The sequence below is a fragment of the Thamnophis sirtalis genome, unplaced genomic scaffold (assembly GCF_051295495.1).
Source record: "Thamnophis sirtalis isolate CommonGarterSnake01/CBP01778 unplaced genomic scaffold, rThaSir2_p1.2 scaffold_7, whole genome shotgun sequence".
NCBI classification, from domain to species: domain Eukaryota; kingdom Metazoa; phylum Chordata; class Lepidosauria; order Squamata; family Natricidae; genus Thamnophis; species Thamnophis sirtalis.
The window spans coordinates 53,752,533-53,774,957 of NW_028261387.1; the positions used below are offsets into that span (position 1 = coordinate 53,752,533).

At 38.3% G+C, this 22,425-nt stretch overlaps 1 protein-coding gene across 5 annotated transcripts in view; it reads left to right on the top strand.

The window, feature by feature from the left end:
- Positions 1-22,425, top strand: part of SRGAP2 (SLIT-ROBO Rho GTPase activating protein 2) — a 205,821-nt gene that overhangs the window by 132,713 nt on the left and 50,683 nt on the right. For all 5 annotated transcript variants that reach the window (XM_087720076.1, XM_087720078.1, XM_087720077.1 and 2 more), the window contains exon 11: positions 21,901-21,985. In XM_087720076.1, the coding sequence (XP_087576202.1) occupies positions 21,901-21,985 (85 nt within the window). The remainder of the gene's footprint in view (positions 1-21,900; positions 21,986-22,425) is intronic.

Consider the following 22,425-nt stretch of genomic DNA (forward strand, 5'->3'; position numbering starts at 1 on the left):
ACTAGTGCAGAGTATGGTGGTCACCATACTATTTTGGGAGTATGGGAGCTAAGGTGGTTACCATATTACCATATTATTTTTGATAATGTACTGTAAATATTGCCTAGAGTTATTAGATTGGGGCATTATAAGCAAGTTTAATGAATAAACAGAAGTATAGCATATGCCATCTTGGAAATACATACTTTCTTAATTTGGTTTGCATTAATGTTTCTGATAATGAGTCTATATTGTGGATTCCAAGTTTAAAATATAATCCAAAACAGATGTACTTGTGACTTAGGTTTCTTTTTGAAGCCGGCAGGATTTATTTCTAGATGTATGAGATTGGGATCTGTTTTAACATGCAACTGCAGCAATTTTTTTCCCAATGTGTGACTTGGATCTGTTCATGCAGTCAGCATCATATCTTGAATATTGATTATGAGGCAGATAGTTACAGTTATTTGTTGTTTGGTTTTAAGAGACCTTTTAAAAGCTGTTTTTAATCATCTGTACTGTAGAAGTAAACTTGTCAATTGAAGGAGCATAAAATATATATTTGCAAATGAATCTGAAATGGTCAGGCAGTTCTTTGAAACTGCAGAATGTAAACAACTTCTGGTTTTAAGTATAAGGGACAAAGAAGAATATTTCTTTCTTCATACCTTTAATAATGATTTCAAATGGCACCAAACACACACACACACAATTCATATTCGTAGATATATAAAAAGAGATTATTTTTATAGAGGGACAGCAGCTCCGATCATGCTTTGCTTGCACAGGCATGAGGCCAACGACACCAGCCTGAGGATGATGAGTGGGACCTCGTAGATATTTATTTAATAGGCTATTTTATAGTTTATTTTATGGGGACAAGATAGAGAGTGTGACTTAAATTTGATAAACTAATTGAAGTTAGGATGGATTTTTTTTTTTGACATATCTAATTAAAAGGCAATTCCAGTAGGACAGGGCTGCAAAACTCATGGCTCGCGGGCAGGATGCGTCACGTGCTGGTCATGCCCCTGCCCAGTTTAGCGAAGTGGGGGGAAAGTCCGGATACATCACGTGATGCTGCTGTGACGATGCGAGTTTGACAGCCCTGCTGTAGGAGAAGGAGAAGCAGCAGCAGAGTCTGCGGACAGGAGTCAAGAGGAATCAACCTGGAGCTATTATATTCCCACAAGCAACCCAAGTCCAGTCCTTCTTGAATTTTGTGAACTCTTATCTAGTGCCAATTTAGTGCTGGCCATTAAATGACTAGTTTTGGGGTATAGACATTACCAATAAATCAGTTTAACTGAAACTTAATGTGTGGTCCTGATTCTTCATGTCTGATATTTCCAATGCATTATTTCGTGCCTATAAGGAGGGTTTGAAAATTGTTTCTATATCACACATACACACACCGTCTGTCATCTATCGATCATCTATCTATATCATTTGTCTATAATTTTGAATAATTCCTATAGTTTGCAAATTATTAGTGAAAGTGAATTTGAAAGTATGTTAAAAGGAAGTTTAAAAAGTTGCATTACAATTAATTGATTTCAGTTGTAAAGATGAAACTTTTAAAGAAATGTTTAGAGTCTTAAAATGAATATTTAAAAAGTTTTTCCTTTAAGGTTAAAGAATTTGAAGGCATATAATTATTTTTGTTAATATAAATGAAAATAACTTAGAAAGATTAATAAGTTTAAATAGAAATATATAAAACTTCCCACAAGAAAGGGAAAAGGGGGAAAAATGGATTTTTGGATTATGTAAACTGTTTTAAACAGGTATTATTTGGTCTTGTTTCCATTGGAATATTGTTTCTGGTTTTTATGCTTGAAATAGAAAAAAAATGAAATTCAGAATTTAGTTTGAAGTTTAATAATTGTGTAGTTAAAGAACTGGTGTATAGGTGCTATAAAAATGAGATCATAATTATATTAGTATTTTACCATGTTGGGAAGAGTCTGAAGTCAACCACTTTTTTCCTCTCTCCTTTATTTTTCATTCTGCATAGTCCCTTTATTTAATCTGCATTTTCATTGAATTTTATGCTATAAGCCTTAATAAACATTTTTTAAAAAGCAGTGGGCCCCAAACCTTTATTCAATATTCTTACAGAATGGTGGAGAAAATAAAATGAAATAAATGGAGAGTCTTTTAAAGCATTTGAAATAACTAATACATTAATTAACACAATTAATTTATTTTGTTAGTCTTTCATGAGAGTTAGAAGATTTATGGAACTATTTGTAACCATGATTGTAATCAGTGTCCTGCTGCTTTTTATCAGCATGCAATTATCTCTCCCTTTTTTACTCACTGACAACAGTGCAGCTTTGTGATACTCCCATTGCATTCTGGGAATGTCTGCTGAAGCAGAATACCTGCTTTAGTGTTCATGTTGCTTTTTTAGAAAAAGGAAGTGGCTTTCTTGATTCCAGAAATATATGTTATGTATACATGTTTGCAGACCAAAGTGAGAGGAATATGAGGCAAATGGCAGTATTATTTAGCTTTAAAAGCTCAGCAGGAAGGCCTACATTGGTTTACACATTAACCTTTTATTTATTCTTCCTGACAGCTGCTTCCTACAAGTGAATACTAAAGTAGGGGAATGATATTCATAGCTCTGCAGCTTTAGCGGAAGACCACTGCAAGATTTCCATGGTATAGGATGACACTTTTTTTTTAAATCAAAGAAAATGCTAGCAGAGAAACTGCACTATAATCTCAAGTCATTTTTTTTAAAACTTTGAACAGGTTGTAGCTGGATTAGGACTGTTACCATTTGGAATTCAAAATGCATATTTCAAAATATTGCTTCTATATACACCGGCATAAGGAGGACATAAAATGTAATTGATATCAAATTGGCATCCAACAATTGAGATTAATGCTTCATCCGGTGCATTTTTAATCAATGGCATATATCTCAATTTTGTCACCTCCTGCATCAGCATTTTAATGTTTAGGTTTATATATAATTTTATGTAATGCTGCAGCAGGGAGACAAGTGTTACAATCCATTATTAATGTAAATGTGTTTTTATTTTCCATTTTCATTTCGTACAGTCACATATATACTGTGCATAACCGGGGCCATATAACATTAAACAATAAACACAGCCATTCCTCTTGTCAACAATACCCCCCAAAATAGAAACCCAATGTACCTCTTCGACCCTCCATACACCCTTTCTTTCGCCCCCCTCCAACTTTCCATCTTCCCTCCAACATTCCCCTCTACCCTACTTCCCCTCCCCCTCTACCACTCCTCTCTCCCAGTACACTCCCTCCCTTCCTTCTCACCCTCCCTCCCTTCCTCTCTCCCACCCTCTCTACCCCTCCTTCTTTCTATCCCTCTACTCCTCCCTTCGGTGTATTTCTACTATCTATTAATATATTCAGCTTGTCCTATTTTTACAGTGAAATTAAAGAGCAACAGTATACAAGCGCAGTCACGTTACTTTAAAATCTAACACATACTATATATCCCCCCTCCCCCCTAACACCCCACCTCCCTTCCCCCCCCCCCGACTTCCCAGAGCCCGTACATGGTATAGGTTTTTAACAAATACAGTCTAAAATATATTAAGACAAAGGAAATAAAAAAAAGAAGTTAATAACATCTCTGCATTAAACTCAGCTTCTTCCTGTTGCACTAACTTTAAGCAGTTTAGATTATTCCTAATCTTAAGCATAGGCTATCTGTAATTTCTTAGTCCCGTATTTGTTTTGTATATAATCAATCCATTTTTTCCAGTCTCGTTTATATCTCTCATTTGAATGGTCTTTAAGATATGCCGATATTTTAGCCATCTCGGCTAGGTTTGTAACTTTCAATGTCCATTCTTGAGTTGTAGGCAAGTCTTCCTTCTTCCAGTATTGCGCCACCAACAGTCTTGCTGCCGTTATTAAGTGCAGAACCAAATTAGTCTCTACCGCTGTAAATTCAGTACATATACCTAGTAAAAATAACTGAGGAGTAAACTTTATCCTTCTTTTTAAAATATTTTGCATAATCCACCACATTTTTATCCAAAATGTCTTAACCTTTTGACAAGTCCACTATATATGAAAATATGTAGCATCAAGAGAACCACATCTCCAACATTTAGGCTGTACATTCGGGTACATAGAAGCCAGCTTTTTAGGATCTAAATGCCATCTAAAAAACATCTTATAAAAATTTTCTCTCAGGTTTTGTACTTGTGTGAATTTCACATTTCTTACCCATATTCTTTCCCATGTGTCCAACATTATTGGTTCTTCAATATCTTGAGCCCACTTTATCATACAATCTTTAACTAGTTCTGTTTCCAAATCCATCTGTATTAGTACATTATATATCCTCTTTATATGCATTAAACTTTGATCTCTTATTTGTTTAAACAAATTATCCTCAACTTGGATAAAACCAGTTTTTTGGTCTATTTTCCACCTGGCCTGTAATTGGCCATACTGGAACCATGTTTGAACTACCTTCTCCTCTTTCAATACCTCTAGAGATTTTAGTTGTAGAACCCCCTTTCCAAAGTGAGAAGTTGTCTGTAGGTGGTTCTATCCTGTTTTTGTGCTATATTCATATTTTCAATTGCATGTCTAGGAATTACCCACATGGGTAACTTGTCATTTAGTTTATATTGATATTTTTTCCAAACCAGCAGTAAAGCATTTCTTAAGATATGACTTTTAAAATTCTTATCCAATTTTTTGTTGAATAACAAGTAAGCATGCCAACCATATACCAGATCGTGTCCCTCGATATTCAGTATTCTATCGTTGGTTAAATGGGTCCAATCACTAATTGCGGATAGCACCACTGCATCATAATATAATTTTAGGTTAGGTAATTTCAAGCCTCCTCTCTCGCGTACATCTTGCATTATTTTCATCTTTACCCTCGGCTTCTTTCCTGCCCATACAAATTTGTTGATACCCTTCTGCCATTCTAAAAGATTCGCATCTTTTTTAAGTATAGGTAACATTTGAAAAAGAAATAAAAATTTTGGTAAGATGTTCATTTTCACTGCCGCTATCCTACCCAGCAAGGATAAGTGCAATTTCTCCCATTTTTTCATCTCTATCTGTATACTCCGCCAAAGTGGTTCATAATTGTGCTTATATAATTTCCCATTTGAGGCTAAAATATTAACCCCAAGATATTTGACTTTTTTGACTACCTCACATCCTAGCATCCCTCCTAGTTCTTCCTTTTGTTTAGTATTCATATTTATAGCTAATATTTTGGTTTTTCCTAAATTTATTTTAAAACCAGACACTTGACCATATTGATTAATCGTATTCATTAAAACCACACTAGATTCCTGCGGTTGTTCCAATATTATGACCAAATCATCCGCAAAAGCGCGGACTCTGTATTCTTGCTGCCTAATCTTGATCCCTTTTAGACCATCCTAGCCCCGTATTTTATTCAACAATACTTCCAAAGTTATAATGAACAATAGTGGGGCCAAAGGACAGCCCTGTCTTGTACCTTTTCCAATTTGAAAAGGGTCTGTTAAACTTCCGTTGACAATGATTTGAGCTGTTTGCTGTTGGTATATTGCTTTGATTGACTGTAAAAAGCTATCTCCTATCTGCATTTTTTGCAATATCTTCAACAGAAATTTCCAGTTAACCCGATCAAAGGCCTTCTCAGCATCCAGAAATATGAACGCAGCAGGAATTTGGTTATTCTTTCCCAAATATTCTAATGCATTAATAATTAGTCTAACATTACTCTTCATCTGTCTCCCCTTATAAAACCTGTTTGGTCGGTATGTATCAATTGTTGAATAACCACCATTAACCTATTTGCTAGTATTTTAGTAAAAATTTTATAATCTACATTAAGTAATGAGATAGGTCTATAATTTTTTGGTTGGGTAGTATCTTCTTTGGGTATCAAAGATATAAACGCTGTCTTCCAAGATGGGGGCACTTTACCTTCTGTTTGAATTTTATTGAATAGTTCTCTAAGAGGTTCTACCATTTCTAACTGTAAATTTTTATAGTAGACCGCTGACAAGCCATCTGTGCCTGGCGCTTTCCCTAACTTTAGTTGCAATAGCAATATCAGTAGACTTATATACCGCTTCATAGGGCTTTCAGCCCTCTCTAAGCGGTTTACAGAGAGTCAGCATATTGCCCCCAACAATCTGGGTCCTCATTTTACCCACCTCGGAAGGATGGAAGGCTGAGTCAACCCTGAGCCGGTGGGATTTGAACCGCTGAACTGCTGATCTAGCAGTAGCTTGCAGTGCTGCATTTAACCACTGCGCCACCTTGGCTCCTACAAGGCTCCTGCAAGATTTCCCCTGAGGTTATTGGTTGGTTCAACTTTTGCTTGTACTCTTCTCTAACTAGGGGTATTTTCTCTTTATCTAAGTATTTGTCTATATCTAAACCCTTAATTTTATCCCCTTTATACAATTCTGTAAAAAATTCCCGAAATGCCTTTTGAATCTCCTCCTGTTGAAACACCTCCTTCCCTCTATAAATCAGTTTGGTTACATTTCGAATTTTCCTTTTTTTCCTAATCTGATAAGCTAACCATCTGCCCGGTTTATTTGCGTTACAAAAAGTGTTGTGTTTTGCAAATAATAAACTAGTGGCTACCTGGTCAGAGATCAACATATCAAATTGGGATTTTAATATGGTAATTGCTTCCTTAACCTTTGTATCGCCTGGATTCAATGTTAACTCCAACTCTTTCCTTTTAATTTCCTCTTCCAATTCTTTTCGTTTTAGCCCTTGTTTATGTCTATGTATTTTGTTTATATTCATCAGTACTCCTCTCATATACGCTTTGCTTGCATCCCATACAAATTCCATAGGTGTACCCTTATTCATATTCAAAACAAAGTATTCAGATAACAATTTTTTACAATCATTAATGTACCTTTCAAATCTGAATAAGTTTTCATTCAGCCTCCAAGACCTTCTTGCCTGCACTGTCCTTCCCAATTCCATCCAAACTGGGTTATGATCCGAAAGGACCCTCGCCGCAATCTTTGTCTTCTTCACCCTAGAAAGTAAATCATTAGTGATTAATATAAAGTCAATCCTCGAAAGGGATTGATGTCTATCGGAAAAGAAGGTGAAATCATATTCCTCTGCGTTTCTTTCTCGCCAAATATCTCTCAATTCAAAGTCGTCCATCATGTCAAAAAAAGGTTTGGGTAACTTAGCTCGCATTTTAGTATTTGGGCGAGAGGTCTTCTTATCTCTTTTAGGGTCAATCACACCGTTCCAGTCACCCAATAGTATACAAGACTTATAGTCCCACTGTACTAATTTAGCATGAAGATTTCTATAGAATCTGTCTTGCTGTTTCCATGTAAAATACGTTTATTTCCATTTCCATTTCATTTCATACAATCACATGTATACTGTGCATATAACATTGAATAATAAACACAGCCCTCGCTTTTGAATCCGTCTTGCTGTTGATTAGGAGCATAAATTCCCAAAATTAATGTCTTTTTCCCTTCTAAGATTAGGTCTAGCGCGATGTATCTTCCAAAGGGATCTGCTTCAATTAGTTCAGCCTTAATGTCTTTTCTTAAGTATACAACTATACCATTTTTCTTTTCCGTAGCAGAGGTCACAAAATGTTGACCAAGTTTGGGGTTAAACAAATATTTTTGATCAGTTGATTTGATATGAGTTTCTTGCAGACAAATTATATCATTCTTGAACTGTTTAAGATAGTGAAATATTTTCTTTCTCTTCTGTGGAGAATTCAGTCCATTGACATTCCATGTCAAAATCTTAGTTGTCATCTCTGGTTGCCTGAAGCTTTTTTAGAGCCTCCTGCATGGCCTGTTTAACCTTTGGCCTAGCTCCTTCCATGGCTTCTGAGCTTGTTGCTGTGACTCCTTGATCAATGGCCGGTGATTGTTGAGGTTGTTGCATTGTGGCTTGTTTTTCCATTCGTCTGGTAATCATACGGCTAGATCTTTGTTCCATGACACCTTGCCCTTCCAGGAAGGGGAGGTGGTGCGTCTTGTCTGGTAGTTGTGTAGTTTGCTGTCTATCTTGTCCTTCTTGTGGTCTTTCTCCAGATCCAGATGGTGCAGGGTGTCCCACCTTCAGAATATTGTGATAGAAATCTCGAGCTTTCCATACAGAGTTGAGACGATATCTTTGCTTGTCAAATGTAATTATAATACCAAATGGCACATCCCATCTATACTGTATCTGACGGTTTCTGAGTTCTTCCACTAGAAAAGCATAATCTCTCCTGGCTCTTAGCATTTGAGGTGGTATTTCTTTCAAGACAATCAAATCCTGTCTGCCAATTTGAAGCCTGGTGTTATAGGACTCTTGTAGTATCATGTTTCTGAACTCTCTTGTGGTGAAGTATATAACTACATCTCGGGGGAGTTGCTTCTGTTTTGCCGCCCAAGAATTAACGCGATAAATTTTATCGATCTGCCAGTCAAAGTTGGACCCCGGTCTTCCCACCAGACGGTCAAAAGCCTCTGAAAAAATCTGTTTCAAGTTCTCCTGTTTGTCCTCACGCAGCCCCCTGACTCTTAATGCAAGCTCCATCTGCCTGTACTGTATCATAATAATTTATTTTTCAGCGTTTTCAACTTTTTGTTGCACCACTTCAGTTTTGGATGTCAAATTGGTGTTAGCTTCATTAAGAACCTCTAGATTATCTTCAATTCCAGAAACATGTTCTGTCAATACAGTTACAAGTCCCAGCATATCATCATTTATTTTGGCAATCCTAGTATCAAGTTTATCATATAAGTCCGCCTTAAACTCTTTTATCTCGTTCTTTATCTCCTCTCTGAATTCTCTAAAAGTTTCTAAATTCTGCTCTCTAAATTCTCTAAAAGTTTCCAAAAAAAGTTCTTTCGTTAGCAAATCTCCAGTAGGGGGCATAAAGGGTGGAAGCTGCAACTTTGTGCCAGGTATGGGGGATGTGCTTCTAGGAGGAAGTTTCGGCCCAAGATTTAATTTTGATGCCATTATGTCTTATCTTCAAGCAATTAATCAAACTCTACTGGCCCGCTGTGCAGCTTACGAGAAAAAAAGTATTGAATCACCCCTTTGTTAGTTCTTTAGGATTTTTCAAAAGGTTTCAGAAAAGGGCGTTGTAACAAAGCAGCTCGGCATATTCAGCGCCATTTTGGACTTCTCTATATCAGAAATATATATTAGCCAAGTTGATAAGAGGAAAATCTTGTAAACTCTTCAGAGAAGTGAAACTAATTAATAAGATACTGCTAGCCGACTGTTCCTCCCTTTTTGCAGAAAGTTTGCAGAAGGTTTCAAAAAATTAGCATTGTAACGAAACAGTTCAGCATAATCACCTCTGTTTGGAATGTCTCTATATTAGCAAAGAGTCTTTTAAAACTTTAAAAGTGAAACTAATTAGTAAAGATCTGTTGGCCGACTGTGAGGCACTCCCTTTCTTTGAAGTTTTGAGACTACGTATAATTAGATAAACAATGTTAGTCAGCAATTCAACTGGCTCGTCGCCATTTTAGACACTTCTTTAAATAGGTAAAGTAACGGAAGAGGATTTTGTAGCAAAGAAGCTAGATTTAAATAGACAATTAATGATCTCGCTTACAAATTCTGCTCGTTTTGGAATCAGATAATTCAATCTTTGAACTGAGTGGGAGGGAAGCTTACTTGGGGCTGCAAGGCAGCCGGAGATTTCCAGTGCGGAGCAGTTCTGCCTTCAGCTGGGCCCCCTTCTCTTCACAGACACAAAAGCTGCAAAGATCAGAAAGGCATTTGCTTGACAAAACTTCTCTCCTTTCCCTTCTTTTCCCAAAGAGGAAGGTGTCTGTCAGATGTCTGATGGATGATCATCTTAACAGATAACGCTACTGGTAATACAGGAGCAGCTGTGTTATTATTATTGTCAAGCTTTATACCGGGTTACAGATCTTAGATGGTCTCCCTACTTCAATTCCCAAACAAACTCAACAAAGTTAATTAAGAAGAAGTAAAGAAATGAGAGAGTCATCTACTAATCAAGAATCCCATGTTGTATATATGCTAATCTCAAGCTTTAAGCTACATATCTCTTTCCCCTATCTTTTTGAGGCAATTGGCTACTTGTTTTTCAGCTGGAAGATTCCTGCTATTCGTCCCTAGTTTACAAAATGGTTTTTTTTCCTGGGGGAGGGGTATGGGAATCTTGCCACAGTAGCTTCAATCCTTGTCTCACCTTCTTCGTCTTCTCTTTGGGACTTGAACATGCCTTTCCCTCCATCCAGTTGGGAAAGATTAAAAGGTATTGTCTCTGTCCTTCCATTATTTCACCAACTGCAGCTGACAAATCTTTCTCCACCTCTTATTTAGCTGGAGTTGGAAAATATTCCCCTCCTTTTCTGCTTTCTCAACCTTTTCCTCATTTTCAGTGGAGATTTCAGGAGGGGAGAGGCTTTCCTTTTTTTTAGCTGAAGTGGAAAACTCTCACAATTGTTTCTATCTTTTTATTAGCCTGTTCTTCTATTCCACAACATTCCTACTCCCAAACATCTTCCACTCTTCAGAATCAATTTTACTGATTGATATTGAAAATAAAACACTTCAGTAATATTCATGCATGTCCTTAATGGAAGTAAGTTTGTAAGTTCTGAGATCCAACTTAGTAATGGGTGGCGAATTATGGGAATTGAGAAGTCTACACATCTTAAAGTTGCCAAGAATGGATCATGGACCAAATGGAGAGAGATCTCCCTAAAAGATAGCAACACAAGATAGATAAAGTCTTTCTACAAGTTTTTATCAGCAGTCCTTTAGGTAGGTCAGTGCTGACTTTTGTGGCTATCTGAATGAGGTTGATTGTATAGTCACATATAATTGATGGTAGGGCAGATCCATGCTATCTATCTTCTTTCCAGATGTCTCAGCATAGCTCATGTATTTTGCAGGCAAGGTAGGAAGCTTGGAGAATGGTAGGCAGTATGTGCTGTAGGTTGTGAGTTTGCAACGTGGAGGTTTATTCCCATCCCGGTGAATTTGTTGGGAGATAACATTAGTTAATTCCCAAGATTCTATCTATCTTCTTTCCAGATATCTCAGCATAGCTCATGTATTTTCCAGGCAAGGTAGGAAGCTTGGAGAATGGTAGGCAGTATGTGCTGTAGGTTGTGAGTTTGCAACCTGGAGGTTTATTCCCATCCCGGTGAATTTGTTGGGAGATAACATTAGTTAATTCGCAAGATTCTTTAAAAAAAAAAATACAATAGCACTGCTAAATCAAATTGTGTGGACTGTTTATGGTTGCTGATAGCAAGTACACTATGCTCAAAAGTCCTAAGCATTAAAGCTAGGCATGATACCGTCAGCTGAAAGTGAGCAATCACCTTGTTGCATACCAAGAGCATATTTGCCTTCAGTAGAGGATTCTGTGACAGACTGGCACCAGATTGGCACTGCTATTAAGACCTGCAGTTTTATTTCTCTTCTAGGTCAGTAGCATTACAGGAATGATTAAGTGACTGAATCACACATATAGTCTTAATTGATTCCTGAAGCTCAAGCCTCTAAACACTTAAAGGATAGGATAGGATAGGCTTATAGATTAGATTTGGAGCAATTTGGGCACTTGCTTGCAAAATATCCCCTTCCTTCACAAGTGTGATATTTAACACTCAAATATTGGTTCAGTTTTTCATGGCAGAAAATATAGGTTTGCTAAACTGGTTCTGCTTCTGAAGATTCTGAAGTCAGGGTGGAAGGGAGGAAGATAAGAATGAAAGAGATTAGTGGAATTGTCCTCTCCCTCCTATACAACTCTTCCATTAACCTCAAACAGATTGAATTAATGTAGCCAAACTCTTTAGGGTATTGCCGCACTGAGAATATCTGTCCTGTTGTAGGTAGCAAATTTCACAGTTGGTAGTCACCTGTTTAATAGAATTGTCAAATGCTAGTCCTAAAGAGGGTCATGAAATTGTTGTCCAAATCCAGTGCATTCTATCTCAAAAAGCAAACTGTTCATTCTGCAGCTATTGTGGTCATCAGACCAATTATTAATCCTATGCAAGGGCGGTGAGAAAATCCATATATATATATATATATATATATATATATATATATATATATATATATATATATATATATATATATATATATATATATATATATATATATATATATATATATATATATATACATACATACATACATACATACATACATACATACACACACACACACACACACACACACATACATACATACATACATACATATATGCTGGTGTTGTTGTATTTGGGTCTTCTTCCGTGTAAGATTGAGATTGTCTTGGCAACATTTCAGCGAGGTCTCGCCATCTTCAGGCTGGGTTTTGGGCTTAAAGTGATCGGCATTGCCGTCTTTCTATAAATCTTGGTGGGGGTGTGTAGAGTGCTGGCTTTGTTGCTGTAAGTGGGTTGGTGGCTGTGTAGTTGCATCCTGATTGGTAGATGGAGTTGATGTTTGTAGATTGGTTGGCTGTTTCGTATCATCCTGGGTGGCTGAGGTGCTGGTTGTTCTTTTGTGTTGTAACGACCTGGGTGGTGGGTGGGGCTTATTTGTTGACTAGGGCTAGTTTCCACATGTCTGATAGATGGGAGGTATCGTCACGTTTATTCGTGTTGTGGGGGTGTTTCTCTATTTCGATGGCTTCCATAATTATTCTCTTGTTGAAGCGTTCAGTTTTGGAGATTAATTTGGTTCCTTCAAAATCAATTTCATGTCCCGTTGCTTTAAGGTGCTGGAAGAGGGATGAGGTTTTTTTCTTCTTTTCTGACTGCGTTCTTGTGTTCTGCAAACCCACTTACAGCAACAAAGCCAGCACTCCAGACCCCCCCCCCCACCAAGATTTATAGAGACACGGCAGCTCCGATCACACTTTACTCGCACAAGCACGAAGCCGAAAACACCAGCACAAAAACACCAAGTTTATTTATTTATTTATTATCAAAATTTATATGCTGCCCAATCCCGAAGGACTCTGGGCGGCTTACAAAAAAAAGAGAGAAAAAAAGAGGAAAAAAAAGACAGTTTAAAATCACAACACCACATACATTCATTGTAATCGGGGCTGGACCTCAACAATGAGGTCAACAGCCCCAGGCCTGCCGGAACAGCCAGGTTTTTACAGCTTTCCTGAAGGCCATGAGAGTGGGTATGGTCCGCATCTCTGGGGGTAGCTGATTCCAAAGAGTTGGAGCAGCCACAGAGAAGGCTCTCCTCCAGGGGCCCGCCAGCCGACACTGTCTGGCTGACGGCATCTGAAGAAGGCCCAATCTGTGGGATCTTACTGGCCGCTGGGAGGTATGTGGCAGTAGGTGAAGGTACGCTGGCCCTAAGCCATGTAGGGCTTTAAAGGTAATAACCAACACCTTGAATTGCGTCCGGAGACCAATTGGTAGCCAGTGCAGCTCGTGGAGGACAGCTGTAACGTGGGTGTACCTCGGTGCACCCAATATCGCTTGCATGGCCACATTCTGGACTAGCTGCAGTCTCCGAATGCTTTTCAAGGGTAGCCCCATGTAGAGCGTGTTGCAATAATCCAGCCTTGAGGTGACAAGGGTGTGAGGAACCGTTTGAAGTGCCTCCCGATCCAAATAGGGCCGCAATTGGTGCACCAGATGAACCTGGGCAAAGGCCCCCCTGGTCACAGCCGATAGATGATGTTCCAGTTTCAGCTGCGAATCCAGGAGGACCCCCAAATTGCGGACCCTCTCTGAGGGACATAAATTTTCACCCCCCCAGGGTTAAGGATGGACTGTCTAAGCTGTCCTTCGGGGGCAGCATCCAAAGCCACTCAGTCTTATCAGGATTGAGCACAAGTTTGTTCACCCCCATCCAGATCCTAACAGCCTCCAGGCATCGGCACATCACGTCCGCCGCTACACTGAGCTGGCACGGGGCAGAAAGATACAGTTGAATATCATCTGCATATTGATGATACTTTACCCCGTGTTGTCGCATGATCTCACCCAGCGGCTTCATGTAGATGTTAAATAGGACGGAGGACAAGACCGAACCCTGTGGCACACCACATTTGAGGGCCTAGGGGTCGACCTTTACCCCCGACCCCTCAATTTTTCTTTTTTTCTGACTGTGTTCTTGTGTTCTGCGATGCATGCATTTATTCTCCTGTTAGTTTGTCCAATGTATGTGGCAGGGCAGATTTTGCATGGTATTTTGTAGACTCCTTGATTTTCTAGCTGGATCTTGTCTTTGGGGTTTCTTAAGGCTATTTTTTGGTCAGTGCTGAAGGCTGTCTTGATATTGTGCTTGTGGAGAATTTTGCTGATTTTATCTGTGGTGCCCTTGATGTAAGGGAGGAGGGCAATGCCATTGTTCTGTTCTCTGTGTCGGTTCTTGGAGAGTGTCTCCTTTTGGATTAGGTTGGTAATTGTTTTCTTTGGAATCTGTTGGAAATTAATACGTTTGTGAGAGTGTGTAATTCAGTTTTCAGGTGGTCTTTGTCGGCTAGGCATTTGGTTCTGGAGATGAGGGTCTTGACTACAGAGTTGACCTGTGCAGGGTGGTGATGGGCTTGTGTGTTTAAGTAGCGGCTGCTGTGTTTTTTTTTTCCAGTAGATGGTATGTCCTAGGGAGCTATTGGGTTCTTTGTAGATTAGGACATCCAGAAAGGGAAGTTGGTTGTTTGCTTCTATTTCCATAGTGAATTGTATTTTGGGGTATAGGCTGTTGAGATGTGTGAGGAAGTTTTCCAGTTTTTCTTTCCCGTGTGGCCAGATTACGAAAGCGTCATCTGCATATCTAAGCCAGAGTTTGGGTTTGTGTTCAGATTTATCTAAGGTGTTAATTTCAAAATGTTCTATGTATAAGTTTGCGATGACGGGTGAGAGGGGTGATCCCATGGGTGCTCCTTCTATCTGTTTGTGTCTTTGTCCATTATCAATGAAATATGTGTTGGTTAGGCATGGTTGGTCAGGTCCAGGATGTGCTTTTGGGAGGGGGGGTTGTGTTTGTTCTGGATAGCTGTCATGGCTTCTTTTATAGGCACTTGGGTGAAGAGAGATGTGACATCGAAGCTCATGAGTTGTAGGTTTTGTTTCTTTATTGTTTCTATGAAGTGGAGTGAGTTTTATACGTGTGAGGTAATGGATTCTGTGTAGGGTTGTAGTTGTTTGGTGAGGAATTTGGCAAGATTCTGTAGAGGTGAGCCTATGGAGCTGACTATGGGTCTGAGTGGTGTTCCTTCTTTGTGTATCTTGGGGAGGCCATAGAGCTTGGGGCATCTGGGTGATTTCTCTATGGGGATGATTCTTTGCTGGATCTCTTCACAGATGGGAGAGGCTTTTATTTTGGATTTGGTGGTTTTTTCCAGGTGGTGGTGGTCAGTGTTTAGAGGTTTGTAAGCGGGGTCTTGGAGTAGGTTGGATAGTTTGGCTTGGTAGTCAGACGTGTTCATCACCACTGTGGCGTTACTTTTGTCTGCTGGGAGAATGATTATGTTGTTGTCTTTCCTCAAATTGGTGAGTGCTTTTTGTTCTTCTTTCTGTAAATTGCTTCTGGGTGGCTTACTGGAGCAGACGACATTGGTGACTTCAAGTCTGATTTTATTGGCTTCATCTGGGTTGATTTTGGTGAGGGTAGCTTCAACTCCACATATGATTTTTCAGTGGGGATGTGTTAGGGGCAACTGCAAAGTTGAATCCTCTGGAAAGGTCATTGGTTTCTGCTGTAGTGAGGGTCCTGTCTGATATGTTGTATACTGTTTGTTTCATGAGTTGCTGTGGAGGCGGGGTTGGGCTTCTGTTGTTTTTCTAGTCTGTGGAGTTTGTTGGTGTGTGTGCCTGTCTTGTAGGAGGTTTCTGTTTCAGCTCTCCAGAGGGCTAATTGTTTGGATTTGTCCCAGAGTGCTGAGTGGATTTTGTTGCTGAGTTTGAGGTGAAGAGTGAGTAGGTCCCGGTTGGTTTGGTCTAGTAGGAATCTTTTCCCGTGGAGTTCGTTTCTGATTAGGGCTAATTCAGTTCTTTTCAGGATCCATTCAGTGGCTGAGATTTTAGAATGGAATTTTAGTTGGAAGCATGTGGGGACCACGCTTTTGTTTTGGCAGTTGTGTAGGAATGTGAGGTCACATAAAATGGTGGCTCTTCGGACTTCAAGTTTCTCGTAGGTCCTGGTGAGCATGAAGGTTTCCTCCCCATAGAGGTAAGATATTTATTTTCGTAGATTTTCATGGGTGTAGGTATGCTGGTCTTGTTGTATTTGGGTTTTTTCTCGTGTAAGATTGAGATTGTCTTGGCAACATTTCGACGAGGTCCAACTCGCCATCTTCAGGCTGGTGTTTTGGGCTTCGTGCTTGTGTGAGTAAAGTGTGATCGGAGCTGCCGTGTCTCTATAAATCTTGGGGGGGTGGTCTGGAGTGCTGGCTTTGTTGCTGTAAGTGGGTTCGCAGAACACAAGAACACAGTCAGAAAAGAAGAAAAAAACCTCATCCCTCTTCCAGCACCTTAAAGCAACAGGACATGAAATTGATTTTGAAAAAACCAAATTAATCTCCAAAACCGAACACTTCAACAAGAGAATAATTATGGAAGCCATCGAAATAGAGAAACACCCTCACAACATGAATAAACGTGACAATACCTCCCGCCTACCAGACATGTGGAAACTAGCCCTAGTCAAATAACCAATCCCAGCCACGAAAACCGACACCGGACTCAAAACAACACAGGACGCAACCACCAATCACCCTCACCAGACTCAAACCCAAACCCATCCCATAGACCAAATGCAACCACCATCCAAAAGCCAAACCATGGTGGCATCACCAACTGCTGCACTCCCTCCGACCCCCACACACCATGAACACATGGCCAGACCGCAAACTCGGAGCCAAACCAAAGCCCAGGCTGTTACACCATAGCCATCTGCTCATTTCTACCTTTTGTTCATTTTCTGGATTAACTGGTCCTTTTCCATTGCAACTTCATTCTTATACTGGAATAAGGACTGGCGATTTAAACTATAGTCTGTGAGTTTGTAAGAGATTCTATAGCCATTTCTTAATCTTTGGAGTAGAGAACAGGCTGTTCTTCTCTAGCCAGGGGCCAGGAAGGCAAAACTTATTGCAAGACTTCATTGCAGGCATGTCAATTAGGTTCCCCCCCCCCCCTGCTCCACGTTACATTACAAAGCAGGCTTAAAATGTTAGGTAAGTAGATTTATTGCCAAGTATTAGGAAGCCATATATTCAGTAATTTACTATCTAAATTAGACTAAAGGGGGGGGGGAGATAAGTGAAGACTACTTTATTGTAAGACTACAGTTATAAAATCTTGCAAGTCTGAAAGCGTAATTCTCCCACCATCTTTTTATTGCCTGAATAGGTTCGGTGAAACTAAATTTCTTTCTCTGCACATTATCTAGTGCAGAGTGGACTCCTTCCTCTTTTGTTCCCTAGGCAGCATAACACACACACACCACCAATCTTCCAAAGTCATTCCATTACAACACTTTGTATATTACAAGTCCTAAGATGTGAATCTCAAAGGTGCTTTTTTTTAAAAGCAATTGGACTTCCTGGTTTTTCTTCACTTCACTTCTTATCCTAGAAACTTCTTCTGCTCTGACTGTATGGTGGGGAATGGGAGTGTTTATACTCCTTGCAAACAGCCGGTCATTTACATTCTTTTAGCAAGTTATTAAGGCCACCTGGAGGTTTATCTGTGTCATCAATGTCACCTGAGTAGTGCAAATAGGTGTGGAACCTATTGAAAGGACTGTGTTGTAGATTGGAGATAGATCAGAGGTGGTATTCATCAGGTTCTGACCAGTTCTGGAAAACCGGTAACAGACATTTTGAGTAGTTCGGAGAACCAATAAATGCCACCTCTGACTGGTCCCACCCCCATCTATTCTCTGTCTCCTGAGTCCCAGCTGATCGGGAGGGAATAGGGGTTTTGCAGTATCTATCCGCTGGAGTGGGGAGGGAATGGAGATTTTATAGTATCCTTCCCCTGCCACACCCACCAAGCCACGCCACACGTACAGAACTGGTAGTAAACATTTTTGAATCCCATCACTGAGATAGATGATGCAGTATCCCTCCCCCTCTGTTGAATGAGGGGCTGTTCAATTTTGACCTAGATAGCCTCTTCGAGGTGTGAATCTTGCTAGTTTTCCTTTTTGCATCAATAAGCCATTTGGTTACTCATTTCCAAGTCTTGTTTCTGCTTTCTGTCCCTTGTTTATAAAATGTCTGTCTTTGACTAGAGACACAAAAATTCCTGCTGACCAGTTTCATCCCCTTGTCTTGTCCTATCCTGTCCTTCAAAGTGAATACAATATACCTTTCATTTTAAAACATTGATCGGTCCCATTTTAAAGAGGCAGAAGTGTTGGGTTTTGAATATTTTTCAAATTTGTATGACAGTGGCTACAATCAGATGATTGTAACGCCTTAGATTAGAAATTAGCAATAGGTTTAAGTTTTTCTTTGTGGGTGAGAAAAGAAAACACTATCTTTCTAGGTGTGAATCTTAATTTGTTGCTTTTCCCAAAATGGGGTACAGTACGATTTATTTTTTTCTCAGGCCACATTTACTTATAAATCAGCATCAGGTTTATGCATTATTTGGAAGCAAAATGTTTGGAATAATAGGGGTCCATTGTGGGCTTTTAAAAATATCTTCCTAAAGTGACCTAATAGTTTAGGTTCAGAATATCACTTTCAATTTAAATTGGCTCCAGGCAGACAATTGTCCTGCCTTATTATCAGGTGGTTATTTATTTTAATGGAGTCTTGACTGGCAGCAGGGAGTAAGCCACTGAACTGTGAACATATCAATTCTGAAAGGTGCTCCAATCACTGCTTTGGCATACTGTTTCCTGAATCTCTCAGGGAAGTGCAGATAGCTTTAATGTATATTTATCCTTATATTGAGAGTTGTTTTAATTTTGCATTACACAATATACATTTTTTAAAATTCAAAATGTGTTTCTACTGTCTTTTAAAAACCTAATTGCTCTGAGTTTTGACAATTTGCTCTTTAAAGCAGTGGAGTTAACCTTATTTTTTTAAAGTTTGAAAAGTCATCACCTGTAATTCTGTAATTAATCAATTCACTGAAATATAAAACATTTGAACTAATACTGAATAAGGAATACACACATCAAAATGTCAATAGTGTAGATACTTAGACATCCCTGTTATTTAATGAACTCTGTGTCAGCTAAGAAGATTAAGGAGTTTCTACTGAGCGCTTTTCAAGAACACTTTACTTGACTAGGGCATAAACCTTTATGTTCTTTTGAAATTCATATAACTTTTTATACATATTATAAGAAGAAAAGAACTGTGACCTTGAAGTTCAAGAAAGTAATTTCAAATATTTAAAGCGAGTCATATGAAATTTATTCTTATAATCAGTCCAGTTTTATGGAGCCCTTTAGAGATGGTCTCAGATGATCACCACAATATAGATTTCTATATTATAGTTAAGATGTAGGCTTAAATCTGGGGACATCTAGGTTTACATCCACTTTCAGCTGGCTCATGCTGTTTGAGTCATAGGGTTGTTATTGTGAAGCTGCCTTGAACTTCTTAGAAGAAAGTCAGTATATTAATGGATGCATGCAAGTATAATCTGAATACTGTAGATCTTCAAGATTTTACCAAGGATTAAAATGATTGAGAAAAACCCTAGAAACAAATCCCTGTGCAAAATCTGTTGCTTGAGGCAACTCTAGCCACCTCCTGATGCTTCTCTTGTGATCTGAATTGGCATCATATCTGTTCATAAGGAATGGATTCTTAGAGGATCTTTTCCTCATATAGGATAAAATTTTGTTTCTAAATAATTATTTTTATGTAATATAATATAGGTGTTAAGTTGTTAAGACTGAGAAAATTCATTTGAAAAAACACTGAACAATTTTAGTCGTGTCACTCTTTCTCAATCTAACAAGGTTGTTGCTGAAAGGATAAATAAAATAAAACCCCCATGTATATCCTTTGAGCACTGGGAAAAAAGGGAATAAACTAAGTAAAATGGGACCAGTCTAGTATTTGGTAGAAGGCCTGAAAAAAACCAGAATTGCAGGCTAGATTGGGGAGGGGAGAAAGTAAACCTTTTTTGGGGGGAAAGCAGTGGCAATCTATGTTGCTGCCAAGAAAATTTCATGGACCTGTCCACATTATCATCAGGAGTCTCATTTTATTCAAGTGATAATTTACTTTAATTGTAAATTGGGTTTAGGTATTTGTGTAAATTGTTCACATAGCAAAATTAGGAAGTTGCTATTGAATACTGAGAGATACCGTGTTAACTCTGTCTGTGGAGGTTGTGTCAGCTTCTTTTCATTGGGGGATTAATTGAAATTTCAGTTTGACCAGTGGGGCCTAAATGTATGTATGTGTGTATTAAATAAATTTATATGGTGGTGGATTTCACAAATTTGACTCTGGTAAGCTAACAGCATGTTAAAAATAGTAAGGTAAAAGCATACAATGGTTGCCAAGGGTAAACCTAAACAAAGTAATTGTGGAAAAATCTGTCAACAAGCTATCTAATCTCACATCTCCCAGGAATTGGAATATATCCAAAACTTCAGTGCTTTACAAATTCTGGCTTGGTGTTAATGTATGCATATTTTATGTTCACACTCATTTTTGTAGTTTTCTGATTTATAGCAAGATTGACAATTTAAAGTATTGGCTTTAGTTTTTAAAGCTCTACATATCTTAAAGAACTTATTCTCTACATATAACACAACTGCCAAATATATTTGTCTTAGTTATGGTGCTGAAAATCCCATATTTATCACAGGTGAGATTGATGGAAACTATAGACAACATTTCATTTTCTGGATTTGCCTCCCCCAGACATCCTTTGATAAATTGTTAAAATGATGATATTTTCCATAGTAACTATTTCATTTACTGTTGAAGTAATATTGTGCATTACAGTAAAAGTGCCTGAGGTTATTATATTCATAATTGATTGTTTTAAAATTTATTCGTTTATGTTTTTATTGTTGAAGATCTATTTGAACAGCAAGTTTTGGTAGTATACAAATATAACAAGAAAATAAAATCACTTGTATCTGTTTATGTTACTTGTTAAGAATATCATCTCACAAATTATACAAAATGCAAAGAGAGGACAGATCCAGCAACATCCACAGGAACTCACTACTTCCCCCAAAATGACAAAAATCACACTGGAAGCTCTGCACCTTAGGGGTATCAGGGCAACCCTATATTTATAGTCAGCATATCTTTGACTATTGAATAGCAACTAAAGTTTATGTCCTTACAGAAACAATTGAGTGCTAATTGAATGCTGGACTAGATGAATGTTCACTGATCTGAGAGGGTTTTTAGTCTCAAATATCCATGTGATATATGATATTCCATGAATTATATATAGTTTCTTTTAAAGCATTGTATGTTTCATTTGGATTACATGGGACTCTTTAAAGGGGGCGGGGATTCAGTCAGCATACAAAAATATCTTTGTTTTATTATTAATGGAGTTACACCTGTACACTTTACCATTCTTAGTCTGAATATATTATAAATCATATTTTAAAAGCCATAGAACAAGGCAGAGAAAAGAGTAGAATATGAAATCATTCAATGAAGGAGAGAAATTAAGGTTAATAGTGTTGATTGGTTCTTACGTGAAGCAACACTGCCATCTCTGATCTGATCCATGAAGGTTTGCTTACACTACTGTACTATCAAGGGATCTCTGATTGAAAAACTTAAATAATATTGGTTTTAGTTATTTCACAACAAACATGGTGGTTGATTTGTTCCAAATTATTTCTTACATAATAGTTTTCAAATGGAACATGGCAGCAGTCTTTTTGAGTTTTTCTGATTCCTTGGTTTATTGCTCTCAAATATTTGAGAAATAAATTTTAATTCTTCAAAGATATTTTTCTTTCTTCTTTTAGAAATTGAAGGAATATCTGGAAGGGAGGAATCTCATCACCAAGCTCCAGGCCAAGCATGACCTCCTCCAGAAGACTTTGGGAGAAAGTAAGCATGAGAATTGCTTGTCACTGTGTCAGCCCAGCCTTTGTAATTACTAAATTAGGCAGCTGACTGAGCATAACAATCTTGGATTATCAATGCTAAGTGGACAAAGTCATGTTTTATGGATTTATTATTCCATCCCTGCAGTGCTGCTTAAGTAATGGCAAAAGAGAAGTGCTTAATGAGCCAATAATGTGCAACATCTATTTGTTTAAGTGAAACCATTTTCTCTCCCCTCCCATTTCAGCATATCTGCAGAATCAAATTAGGTTAATTCTTGCAATTAATCATTTTTTTTCTCATGGTGTGCAAATATTCTGTCATTAGGGAAGCACTTTTATTGTTGGACTAGGTTGCTTCCCATGTCTGTATGGATTTTTAGTCACACAGGAAAACTGGGTGTTTTCAAGTAGAATTAAAAAGTACTTTGGGATGCCTATAGC